General features: G+C 41.7%; 1 protein-coding gene across 1 annotated transcript; it reads right to left on the bottom strand.

Moving 5' to 3' along the window:
- Nucleotides 1-218: 218 nt before the first annotated feature.
- DMRTB1 (DMRT like family B with proline rich C-terminal 1) lies at nt 219-6,841 on the bottom strand. Its single transcript, XM_079313543.1, has 4 exons — nt 6,404-6,841; nt 4,629-4,861; nt 3,937-4,081; nt 219-989 (listed from the first exon to the last, which is right to left on the bottom strand). The coding sequence occupies exons 1-4, from the start codon at nt 6,777-6,779 to the stop codon at nt 919-921; spliced, it is 825 nt and encodes a 274-aa protein (XP_079169669.1). The 5' UTR covers nt 6,780-6,841; the 3' UTR covers nt 219-918.
- Between the last annotated feature and the right edge of the window lie 6,715 nt (nt 6,842-13,556).

Genomic DNA, 13,556 nt, shown 5'->3' on the forward strand with positions numbered 1-13,556 from the left:
TAATGCAGGCAAACCAGCAGAGGAATATACCATTCATTTTTAATGAAAGATTATCATTGACAATCATGTATGGATGGATTTGACTAATTATTATTGTAACTAGTGTTTTGTCCTGGGCAAATCTCTCCACACCTTGGCTGTGCACTTCCAGTACACAGGTGTAAAGCTGCCACAGCAGCCCTTTAGAAACAAACAGTACTCTCAGTCTCAGCTGAGTTAAATAACACTGAAATCATGTATAAATCATCAAGGATACTCAAAATGTCAGATGTGAAGCCTGTGTGACAAGAGGTGATTTCAAATAGCTTTGTCCCCATTCTACACAGGACTTGCTTTAAAGGACCCAGGAGCAATGTGGAGGCTCCAGGCCTTCCCACACATTCCTGCCATGCCCTTCCCTTCCCTTCCCTGCTCTGTCACCTTCTTAGGCAGCCAAGTGCATCACAACCCAGGCTGTCTCCACATCCTCTCTCACAGTCTTCAGGCTCCACATCACTTAACTCTTCTGTAACACTCAGAACCAGATTTCCTATACAGCAAACTGATACAAACAACATCTTTCTGACTAATGTCATGAACATGAAAATGCTGCAGAATGAACATGGCTCAGAGACCATGGTCTGGGTAACCTCAGCAGAGGAACAAATTCAGAGTAATAATCATTTGTTGCATCCACTGGAAAACCTTTTACATGGGCTTTGTAGTGCTTGGGAGGCAGAGCTGTGAGCCTGGCAGCTCAAACATTGATCATAAAGTGAGGCAGAGGACTAATCCCCTTCTGGCTGTTGTGACTGCTCAGTGATTAAGTGTCACTCTACCCTCATTAACTAACACTCAGGGATGAAAACAGTGCTGCCTGCTCTCAGCTCTTCTCCAGCCCATTTATTGTGTATAATGTACAGATTGGTCTCTTCTTGTTTATTCTGGGGAAGAAGGAGTTTGGCCGTGTTCATGAACCACTCCTGAATCCTCACTTTCAGTTTCAGTAGCTGAAATGAAGAATAGAAAAATGTCAGAGTTAAACAAAGAAGGCAAAACCCCCAAACCCTCTGTTTCAGTTCCTGCTACACCTGGAATCAATCACATTTCCACATTTGAAGCTGCACTGGAGTAGAAGAATGAGGCAGATACTTCTGCCCACTTACCCACAGTGAACCTACACTGTGGATGATACACCTTTTAAACATGCCTTTAATATGCCTTTTTAACACTCCTGTGAATTCTCAAAGGCCTTGACAGACTGTTCATAATCTCTTTTTCAAATGCATCTAAGGATTTTTATTTTATAAAGTATTTACTTGGCAATTTGCATGAAAAGCTCCCTCATCTCCTCCCAGGCAATCAGAGTTTTGGTTTTCTGTATCTTGCTCTTTTAGAAAGCAAACCATTTGCAGTCAGAGTCTACCATCAGATGCTGGATTGGCTGTTCTAGTGGACATATCTTGTGTTTATTTTGTCAAATCTCTGTAACACTACCAGTCAATACTGCATGGAATTGTGTAACAACATGTCTATACCTCACATCACCTCTGTAACTCATCAACTCAAATCTTTCTGGAAGCATTTTCTACCCTAGGAGCATCTTTTTCAGGTAAGCCTTGGGAGTTTTTCATTTTTGTTTTTATCTGAGATTTCCTTCTGGTCAGAGATCACAGACACTTCTCCTCACCAGCTGTCACTGAGCTAGGTGACAGCTTTCTATATCAATCTTCCTGCAACAGTTTTGCCAGAAAGCCCATTTCACCTCAGTTCTGGAGGTTTCTGGAGAAAGGATGTTCCCAAGTTTAACTGCAGGTTGGAGTCAGTTCCATTTTGAAAAAAGAAAGACATTATGCAATTCTAACACATCCTTATACACTACACATTACAGCTTTTCTCTTTTTTCAAACATCCTGAATTCCAAAAAGAATTTATTTGTTTCACTCTTCCCTTTATATCTGCATCTTCTACTCTTAGGATATTTTGTATGATCTCATACAGAATTATCTCCCCTTACTGGGCTGCAATTGCAAATTCCTACATATCCTAGAACACAAGTGCTAAGCAGTAGAATTAATTTCTACTTTCTCCACAGCACTAAGGAAACTGGATTGTTCTCTGAGCAGCACAATCCCTGATGCATTGTTCCCTATGGCTCTTTTCCTGGGCTGTGATTCCCCTGCTGTGTGTTGAGGACATTAGATGGCATTTTGCTCCCTGGGGGAGGCTGTTCCACTGGTGTTTCTTCTCTATCCAGTTCCTGTTTTCATCATTTTTTGGCCAGTACAACTTCACTCCACCAGTGCAGGACTGGATTTTCTGTTTCCCTCACACACTACTGCAACTTCAACCCATGTCCCCCATGTTTGTGTGCTACTCCCAATTCCTTCCCATTCCCTCAGAGTCCAACAGAAAAGCTACAGCTCCCTAAACATTCCCTGCCACTGCAGCATCCCCCAGGTTTTTATCCCCTCCAAATCACAAAGCCCACTAATCCTCACACACACTTCTGGATTTGCATGCCAGCCCTTGTTTTCCTCTCTTCCCCTCAAACTCAGCCCCTATTACTTCACCTCCAGCACACCAGTATCTCCCACACACTGCCTTTACCAGTATCTTAAAATAACTTTACATTTCTACAATGTCTGCACACCCCCATACTGCCATATTCTCCATATTCCCCTTGTCCACCACAACTCCTGCTTCCTTTTCTTTGGCTTTCCAGCCAGACAAGGAGCAGGGATGTCCCCAGTGCTTGGGGGATGTGTCCCCACTGCTGGGCTGACTGGCAGCACTTGGTGGCTGGCCCAGGGACACACACACCAGGGAGGGACTGAGAGCAGGGTGACAGCCAGCACAACACCCCAATGGGGCTGAAAGCAAAGTGAGAGGCATCTGCTTCCCTTGCACATCAATATTGTGTACACATGTCAACACAACAAATATGTTTGGCTGAAAATAGCAATTGGGCTGAAGAGTTATGAGAGGACTGACATTAACAGAAAATGAGGCTGCATGAGCTTTATGTTGTTGAAAAATCAGACCAAAAACCCCAATTTATATTTTGTCCCACATAACCATCACCACCATCTTATCAGTTCAGATGAGATCATTCTACTTCTCTTATTTCTCCTCTATCTTGATTTTTCAGGTTTTTTTTTTAACTTCATAAACTGTTAGCTTAATGATTTTTTGTTCTGATGTTCAAAAAGAGAAAGAAAGTTGTATTTATTTATCTGCATTTTAAAAGATTTAAAATAAAAAAATTAAAATAGAACTGGCTATTTGCTCATCCAGTATTAGTGGTTAATTCTCTGAGCAGCTCTACCCTCTTGTGGTCACAGCTTAGCTGCAGCCAAATAAAAAATTTGTGAGTATCATCACAAACATGTCCACATGTAGGCACAGTACATGAAACAGATCTAAAATAGAGGGGCACAAAGACTTAATCTATGACAGAAATTCAAAATCCTGTGGGAATCAGTTAGAGATTTTGAAGATTCAACTTTTCTTTTCCAGCAATTAAAATCTAGCATTTTCAGATAAGCAAGAAATTTCCTATTATTCATAGTCAGTATTAGTCGGCATTATTTTTTAACTATTTGTCTAAATTGAAATACAACCAAAGAATTTTTAAGATATGCCTTGCAAACTACTTATGTAGAGAAATATTTTCTTTTTGAAAACATCAGATGATTTTCTGGAATAGCTCTGAGTCCTGGGGCCTTTGACATCTGCTTTAGACTGAGGTGCTTGTCAGCTGGAAAGCCCAGTCATGCCAGGCTGCCTCCCCTAGCTCAGCCCTTCCCAGAGATGAACAACCTGTCCCAAGAATCAGGATTTTAGGCCTGGTTTCAATCACAGAGGTCAAAACTAGCTGGGATCAGAGTCTCTTGGTTTCCATCTCTGGGGTTGGGTATTGAAACCAGGCTAACAGTCAATCTCCTGCTTCCTTACCATGTACTTCCTTGGTTGTTTCAGCCAGGATGTTCAGTGAAACTGGAGCTGGGATGTAATGAATCCCTGTCAGAAAACCTGATGGGATGAACTGATGCAGAGGAGTGTAGTATCCTTGAGGGAAATCTCCAGCTCCATCTGGAACCTGTGGAAACACATGAAGCAGATCACCTTCCATCTAAAGATTCTCCTCAGGATACATCTGCATTACCAGACCATTTCTGGGTTTTTGTCCATATGCTGCCATGTCAGTGTGCACACTGGCATGTGGAAAGCCTGTGCACAGGGTATCATGGTGCAACTGAGGAGCAAGAACTTCTCAGACCATGTCAGAGCAAAACTGACCTTTTAAGTCCTTGTCACTGTTCTGACATCTCACTGGAGTAATTTGTTTAAATCAGGAGCAGTCATCCTCTTTCTCAGTAACCCCTATAACATGACAGGGAATTTCTACACAAGCACAATAAATCTATTGTTTATCATCTTGAGGCAGATCACTCTACCTGATGAATTGTGCTGAAAACAGCTCAGATTATTAACATCATCATTTGCTAATGTTTTCTTCAGTGTGATGTATCAAAATGCTATGAAGCAACTGAAAAGGAGGATGACTCTTCACGGTTACTTCAACAGAGAGAAGGCAGCTAAAAGAAAGCAGTATTAGCACAAATAATTAAAAGTCTGCTACTCACAGATACAGTGGTTGCATTCCCTGGCATGTAGCTGCTAGGAATGTGTCGGAATCCCCTCTGAAGTGATATCCCTGGAGGTGATGGTGCTTCCCCACTGCTGGGCTCATTGATGGCAAATCCAAGGGGAAATGGGTGGTAAGGATACACTCCAGAGCACCCAGGGTACATTTTGGGGATTTCTCTCTCCAGGTATTCTGGGTTGATGGCATATTCTGGAGGAAAAGCAGGGTGAGCTAGGGAACAATGGGAAAAGAGCAAACAAAATTATCCATGTAATTTTATGGAGTTATGTAGCAGTAGCTGCAGGAACAAATTCAGCTCTCAGACAGGAGAATCTGGTCCTTTGGTTTCATGCTTAGCTCCCCATGAATTGATTTTGCAAAAGGTACAGCACATGATACTGTAATGCAGTTATTTTGCATTCTTTTCTGTCTTGTCTGCTGTAAAGTTTGTCCTTGGTAAAGCACTGGCTGCAGAATCTTAGTCTTTTCAGTACAATATCAAGAACAGAACAACCTACCTTAACTTTTTACTCTAGTGGTACTAGACAAAAACAAAATTCCACAGAAATGGCAAAATTCTAACTTTCTAGTATTCTAACAGTGCAGTCCTATCTGTCACTTCTTAGGTTAATTTGCAACATGCTCAGTTTTAGGCTCATACACAAACAACTTCAGAAGCAGAAATCAGTTACTTCATTCTTTATCTTGCATCTTGAATCTTATATGGCCTCTCTGAACTCTAAGGAAAAAAAGCAGAGTGGTTATTTGAATGTAAATAGGGTCCTTCTTGCCTGCCCCATCCTCCAATTGGCAGAGAAGGCAAACAATTTCTTTTGAAAGGTTTACTTCTGGAGTACTATAATTCGTGTCTAATCTGTTTTTGAAGTTGGTCAGCAGGTTAGAAATGTTAAGGGAAGGACTCACAGACATCTGTATAGCTACTGTCATCTATAAACACACTTTTATTCCAAAACAAAGCTAAAAAAGTGAAGTTATTGACAGTATTCTCTGGGGATTAGAGATGTCCAAAATAAGTCTTTTCCCTGGGCTTCTCAGGACAACATCTTGTCTTGCAGGCTGCCAACTCTCCAGAGGCTCAGATTTGTGACTACTGCAATCAGTAGGAATTTCTGCAATATTCTTATAATAATAGAATAGAGTTACTATAATAAACTAGACAGGTCCCATGAAAGACTCTACTAAAGGAAGCAATTTAAGAGATGACAAACTGCTCCACCTGAGAGGTTTATGCCCTGCTCTTATATACCAAACGCTTTTACTTCAGGTCATCCGAGCCAAATTAAATTTTTGCCACAGGCATGAATTAAGGCGAAAACGTCTTTTTCTTTCACAGTGCTGGCATAAAATGCTTGCTTCAGCCAGTACCAGTACCTTATCTATTTACATGCCATCACTGAACTTTTTGCATTTTTGTTGCTGGAATTTTGTCGCTGTGAGTTTATAAACACTGTGACAGCACTAACACGCGGTGCAGACGCAGTTTGGTTGCACTCCCAGACTAATTTCCCTCTCAATTAAAGCCATTTCGACAAGGCTGGAGGCACTCCCAGGCATTTCCCTCTCAATTAAAGCCATTTCCACAAGGCTGGAGCCCGCAGAGGGCGGCGAGGCTGAGCACGCTGCTCCGCCCGCGCTGGAGCGCAGCGCCCCGGGAGGGAGAGCGGCACCGGCAGCGGAGCCTCAGCAACCAGCGAAAGGCGGCACGTTTGACAGGGAAGGGACAGAGGAAGAGGCTTTGGGGACAATCCTTACCGTCGTCCCTGAAGGGAGGCGGCGGTGGCCCCCATGCTGCCGAGCCCTTGCCGCCGCTGTCGGGCTGGTTGCCCTTCTTCCTCTCGCGGCCGCAGGGCTCGGGCGCTCCGTCCAGCCGCGCCGCCCCGGGGCCCTCGCCCGACGGGACGGGCTCCGCGCCCGCCCGGCCCGGCGCCTCCGCCTCCTGCTGCCTCAGCGCCTTCTGCGCTGCCATGATCTTCTGCCGCTCGGAGATGAGCGAGCACTTCTCGCACAGGCACAGCTTCCAGCGGCAGTGCCCGGCGTGGCCCTTGACGGGCACCACGAAGCCGTGGTTGCGGCAGCGGGAGCACTTGGGAGCCCGCAGCGCCTTGGCCGTGGCCTCGGCCGCCTCCATGGCATCGCCCCCCGGCCGGGCTCTCCCCCTTCCCCGCGCTCTTGTGTGGCACGGGGCGCTGCCTGGCGGGGAGCAGACCAAGGGGCGGGTGGGGAATGGCCGGGTTTTGTGGGCTCCCTGCCCGGCTCCAGGGCTCAGCCTCCCCGGCACCCCCCGCAGCCTTTGGTGCGGGCGGGACCGGGCGCAGCCGCGGGGGGCTGAGGCAGCCGGAGCTGCGGGGGGCACGGAGCCCTGGGCCGGGCCGGGTGCGCCTGTGGGTGGGCTGGCCATCACAGCAGTGCCCTAAAGGATAATGTTCCCTTTTGGCGCTTCAACACCTGCACCCACTTCCACAGCTCTCAGGGGACTGCAGTCCCATTTTGTTTCCAATTTGCAGCGTGCTCCTCTTGTTGGGGAGGAGTGACCGCCTCAGCAGAAAAAGAGCACTTGCATCATTCTGTTTTTCAAAAGAAGGTACTAAGACGAAGGTGGAAAGCACATGTCATTCCAGAGACCTGTCTCTTTTTCTCAGAATTCCTTATTCTCCGGGAAAAAAAGACAAGCTGACAGTTAGAAATACAGGAATTTTCCAGTTCTAGTATTGCTTTGAAAGCACTTGTTATTTGTTTCTGCTGGTAGCTGCAAACTCATGGTTTACACAGTAGCCCATTTCAGGAGAAAACTCCCCACTTCGCAACACTGCTGGCTTTTCTAACCTATACAACTGCAGCTTTAAAATCTTAAGGTGGCAATAGCTTCTATGTTAAAAAGAACACCACAAAAATTAAACAGCAAGTACTAGTGGAGCTCTCTAATAAGTTTCAAGAGAACCGGGTAACATCTTTTGCTTGCTCTGAAACAATTCTAACTGCAATGGAGTTTGTTTCACAGAACGTGGCAGAAACTCTTCCCTTGGTGCAAATAATCCTGCAAAGCCTTCAACATCTTGGGGGGTGAGACCCCAGCAGAGCATCAGTTAGGGATTTGGCAACAGTGTGATGTGGAAACAAGCCTTGTTTGCAGTGAGCAGCCACCCCCTGTGCCCACCAGAGCTCAGCAGAGATTCCAGCCTCCTCCCTTTGCAAAAGAACCAGCAGGAAGGACTTTGCACTATGTCCTGCAGGTTTCCAGTAGGATCATCCCTCCTGTAAGTGCAATACCAGCACAGGAGCCCAGGCTTGCACTTGAACGCAATTCAGAGCCAAATCTCAAATGCACCCAGTCTCTCGATGTGCCTTCAATGCAGCTGCTATTAAATATAGACAGATAAAATATTCCTAATTTTATGGTCTGTGTTTTTGCTCTATGCTCAGGATGTGCTGATTTAGCTGTAGAATGAAAGAGGATGGATGATGCATTTTAAAAAACCTGTAATTATATTTTTTCATAGATACCCAATCTGTGTTCATTTGGATACTGAGAGAAAGGTAGGCTACATGCATTTTCCCCAGGAATTTCCTATTCTGAGTCACATAATACTATTCTTCAAGACAAATATTTTAAAATGGTGTATGAGCCATGGGCTACACCAGTTTCCTCACTAATTAAATAATATCTTTCAAATCATGTGGATTTTTCTTTTGAACAGAGTTCATCAAAACATTCAGGATTTATTGTACTCTCCATATAGTTTGTTTCAAACATAACTAGACTTGCTTTTAGTAGAAAAGTGAACATTTTACTTTGCTTGTGAGGTAAATCCTTATTTCTGCAGGCAGTTCAAATAATGCTGTTATTCAAATCCTGTTATGCTTTTGTGTATGTATATTTGAGTTAGCCTAATCACACACTGGAAGAAAAACCATAACAGAGAGAAGATAGAAAAACTTCAAAATACATTTTTGGAACGAAATGTAGACTTGTATGTGGATGCAGTTTCATGTCTTTTATAAATTTCTTCTTTGTTCATATTTGAAAGAAAATGAGGCCAAATTAAATCTCTTCAAAACTTAGTTTTCTCTAGTATTTTATGCAATATATAGAGGCAGCAGAACATAAAGTGTATGAAGAGTTCTGTATTAAAGTAGCATTTATAAGAATTATTATCTTGCAAAAATGAAAGGAAGGCAACCTGCTGACTTCATGTTATTGAAATAAATAGCAATAATATCTCTACTCCTTTCTAACTTCTGGATCATATAAAGTGTGTGGTTTTAGTATGCAGTTTGCTTTGTACATGAAACAGTGAGGAAAAACAATGACTTAGCTAAAAGGGAGCAAATCAAAAGACTGCCATAAAAGTGAATAGCAGAAAATTTGGTGTTTTTTTCTTCATTCTCAGACTTTCCAGCTAATATTCATATAGTAATTTTTTTTGGCAAGAAAACTTTTTTTGTGGCAAGAAAATCATTCTGACATTTCAGGAGCAACAGCAACTTAATCAAGAAATTTGTTCAGCCTGAGATCTCCATTAATAAATATTTCCACGCTTGGTCGGAAATACATTTTCTTATACATAAAAATCAAGAGTATCTTTCAAATTTTTAAGACATCACATATGAAGGCAAAATCCTCTATTCAAAAATTATCTTTTTATCTTTGTAGTTTGGAAGTATTCCATTATGTAGTATGGAAGTATCCAGATGGGGGGGTTATTGTTGTTGTATTTAAAACAGTTTTAACCTGAGCACAATTAGATGTTGACTTTCATCTGCTCTGTCAAAAAGGTGAAACTCGATACTGTGATCAGAGAAAATTGGATGGAGTTTATACATATTTTAGAGTCTTAAAAATGTATCAAAGTTATATAAGCACTTCTGGTTTCTTTAACAAACACAACTAAAATAAATATTGAGTACTTAAAATTGAGTATATTTTTAATATATAACAGTTCTTAAATATCAACAGCAGAGACTTTATTAGTAACACTGCTGTTTGTTTATTGCAACAAGATCTTTATTTAAGAGAAAAGAAAAAGCAATTAAACTGCAAACTCTGTGATCTGGTTATTTCATGAGTTCCAGAAGAATGGGGTGGACTTGGAGAGAAATCAACCCCAGCAAGGAAACCAAACACATAGCAGTTCTTATTCTGCATCAGTCCACCTCTCCTATAAGCAGGAAATAAAATGCATTAAGGGAAAAAGAATGAGACAGACATAAATACACACACACACAAGTGCTTTCCCCAAATAAGTGATAGGGTGTTTAAAGATCCTGACCTAGAAAAAAATAGATCCATGGTAAAAAAAAACCACCTCTGGGAGTTGTTCAGTTAGTTTGCAATGAATAAGGACCACTGTATCATCAAAGTCTGATGGTTTGCTTATTTTTCTATGTCTAATAAAAAAATATCCCTTCAGAATAAATCTTTTGTTTCTTTAGAAGGTCACCTTTTTTGGCATTAATAGAAAAAAGAGTAAGTGAAAACCCAAAGAATAGTCCACTCTGGTAGTGCCATAGCAGCTGCAGGGGTGCCTTACTTACAGCACCATTGTACTTCAGTAACCTCCCAAATTTAGTGATTTTTATACTGGTTGTCACTCAGCTTCTCCATCAGTCCTCTGCCTAGAGAAATAAACACATTTCTAATCCAGAGTCCTCATTCTCCTTCCCCTCAGCTATAGTTCTTGTCATATTATCTTAGACACAAAGAACAGAAAATCACAATCCAGTTCTCCCAAAGAGCAGGAAAGGATGCCATGCAGGAACAGCCATGTTCTCCACAGTTAGTAGGTGGCCCGTTTAGAGTCATCTTTGCTTAGCACCTATTTCATGTTGAAATTGTCATATTGCCTTGTCAGCAAGCCTAAAGCAATGCTAATAGATGGATAAGGCAGGAGACAGCTGAAAGACCACTACAAACATCAATTGTACTTGCTGTGGGTAGGATTCCATTTGTGATTGTCAACACTGGTACATATCCCACATTTTCTAAATGCATTTCTCCACCTCACATCTGAATTAGATTTCAGAATATCTGAAGTAACTTAAACAATGCAAAATAAATAAAACCATCTGTTTGCCTTAATTTCTTCCTCTTCAGCTTGGACCCTTCACAGATACTTCAGTGAAGCCAACACAAATGAAATTACCAAATAGTAGTTACTTACCAGCATAGAATGAGAGACTATCATCCAAATGTTTAATTTGGAGACAGAACAGACAACATTAGTGACGATTAATCTCTGGCGTGCATGCTGAAATTGATTTCTGGTATTCACACCAAGAGAACATCATCTGGTCTTTGGGGATGATTCTGGGAACTGATAGACTCCCAGTAAACTTGTGACAAAATGTCTCTGTGGTGTGGGTGGGTCTAGATAAAGACTCCATGGAATGGGGTGCAGGGGATGGGTGCTCATGCTTTCTCAACAGAGTGCTTTTTGTAGAAATTCAAACTAAACTAGGCAGTTCTGTCAAGAAAATGTTATAAGCTTCTGTTAGATGTTACTCCTTTATGCCAGGCATTTATGAGCTGTTTCTGTCACAGTGGCAGGAGGAATTTTCACTGGGATAAAAGTATTCTTGGCAAGGAATAATTAGTAGAATATTAAATTAAAAATTAAATACTAAATTGCTTTACAGAGAGATAAAACACATAATTAAACATATTTCAGAATTCTTTTTAATTATATGGAGTCTATTTTTTTATCTTTTACTTGAGCTTCTGAATGTCTTTGTCTATCTAACCAGACAATAAATTTTTAATTAATAGCCACTAAAGACCTCAGGATAGAAATAGAATCCTACAAGAAGATTTCTTTTGTGCTTTATTATATGAACAAATCTCCAAAGAATTCTAATGTCCTAGTTTTTCTCTTTGAATATTCTTATTCCTCTGGGTAGAATCCAGCTTGGACAGAGGTCAGTGCACTTGATGCCTGGCTGGGTCAATTTGCTGTCAGGTGTAACTGCTCTTGCCTGTAGCATTCTTGCTCTTTGTTGGAGAAATGGTGTATTTTTGACTCCCCTTTTCTCTCTGTTGCCAGCACAGCCAGAGCATTTCCAGAGATTTTCCTGCAGTGGATTCCTCCTAAAACTCAGAGCAGAGCAGGGCACCCCAGGCTATGGAGCAAAATGTTGCTGCTGTCCATCTCTTCACTGTTAGTGCAGTGATAAATGTTCCTTTTGGGGACCACTCTTAGCACTGGGAGCTGTGTTCCAATTGGCAAAGCCTGATTTCAGTTGGGCACTTTACCTACAGGGCTGCAAGCAAATGAGTTGATTGGAACTCCTCTGATCAATGCAAGGTGCCACATCACTAAAAGTCACATCTCATCCTCCTTTCTCTAGAATAAGGAGATAATAAGATAAATTTATTTCCAAATCTCAGTATGCAGCTGCTGCTCTGTCTCGATACAGTTAATTTCAAAGAAAGTGTTTGTTCTTTCTGCATTGCTTCCAAGGTTTGGAATTTCAGATGCAGTCTATTTCCAAATGCTTTGTTATTGTTCATACAGGTTTAGTTTTCCTTGGTCTCTCTGTAACAATCTGGTATAACTTATTTGATAAAATGATTTTTAAAGAGAGTTCACATTAACCCTGTTTTGATTGCTTTTCATGCTAAATACCAAAGATGAAGTCTTGAGTGATTTCTGTTTTCTAAAACAGATATTCAGAGTGCTGAATATCTTTTAAGAAAATTATAATTAATCAAAGAACAATGACATTACTCTGATACATCTCATTGAGTTCTGCTGAAATGAAGGTGGAGCTGTCTGACTAAAATCTTATGCAAAGATACTTAGATTTCTACAGAGAAATCTATTTATCTTCATTTTCTAAAGAAGCTTCAAAATGTGTGGCAGATATCAATTAATTTCTAATGTGCTCAGTGCTTTCCACAGACTTGGGGGGCAGTGGGAGTGTGGGGAACAGGTGCTATGCCTTCATCCCTGCCCCTGGGCCAAAATACACCAACATTGTCTGAATTAGCTGCCCCTGTTTCCTGAAAAGCCTGGGAAATGTCTGCACAGGTGGGACTGTGGCATTGGGAACGTGCAGGTAGGGGACACAGAGGGATGCCTGTCAAACCACACATGGGTTTAGGATATACAGGATACACCTACAGGCTTCAGAGGGGTTTATCTGTTTCTCCTCACATGGGATTTACCCAGGTTCAGAGCTCAGGTCTGAAGGCTTGGGATGGTTCCCAACAACGTTTTGCCACCTTCGGATCAGTAGATGGAGCTCCGAGATAAATCGTTCCAGCCCTGAAGTGTTTCAAATGATTAAACACAACGGTAGTTGAGAGACCACAGTAATTACAAGGCAAAATTATATCCTTAAATAGTCACTTGGGATTTATACAACTTATTCCTTACATCTTATCATATATACATGGAGGTTTGTTACAGAGAAAAATAAAATTAATTCTGCGCCTCTCTGCCAGATCTCTCTGGCGTCTTTTCAAGTGTTTAGAAGACTGAATGATAGCCAAAGTCATACATGTACTCTTGGCTACAGTGCTTTTCCTTCAGCTGCCTAGAGAAATCCAGTTTATAGAAACCTGCTTATCATAATGTGCTTTATTTTTAACCCTCTTAAATTCACTGCGTTTCCCCCATGTAATATGGACAAGTAGTATTGACTTCTGTAGTTTTCCCACTTTACTGTGTTGGCCCTTAGTAACCCAAATTATAGTCTATATTTAGTGCTGTAATAATGGTTCAAAAATCTGACCCTCTACTTCAGAGTTATTTTCAATATAATTAAATTTAAAGGCTTTTCCCTATAGGCAGCTCTCTGGGTTAGAGCTGTCAAACTGTCAGTGGGAATGGAAACACCAACCTCTTGAGCTTGTCCTGGTAGCTTTAGTGTGTGAGCAGTCCCTGGTGCCCTTCCTTGCAGCTCCTGA

Source organism: Erithacus rubecula (assembly GCF_903797595.1).
Source record: "Erithacus rubecula genome assembly, chromosome: 10".
NCBI classification, from domain to species: Eukaryota; Metazoa; Chordata; class Aves; order Passeriformes; family Muscicapidae; genus Erithacus; species Erithacus rubecula.

Bases quoted from the DNA above. Each gene is read 5' to 3' on its own strand.
- DMRTB1 (XM_079313543.1), bottom strand. From the start codon at position 6,779: ATGGAGGCGGCCGAGGCCACGGCCAAGGCGCTGCGGGCTCCCAAGTGC. The intron at 4,862-6,403 runs GTAAGGATTGTC...ATTGTTCCCTAG, and splicing joins GCCTCCCTTCAGGGACGACG to CTCACCCTGCTTTTCCTCCA. The intron at 4,082-4,628 runs GTGAGTAGCAGA...GTGTTTCCACAG, and splicing joins GGAATGCAACCACTGTATCT to GTTCCAGATGGAGCTGGAGA.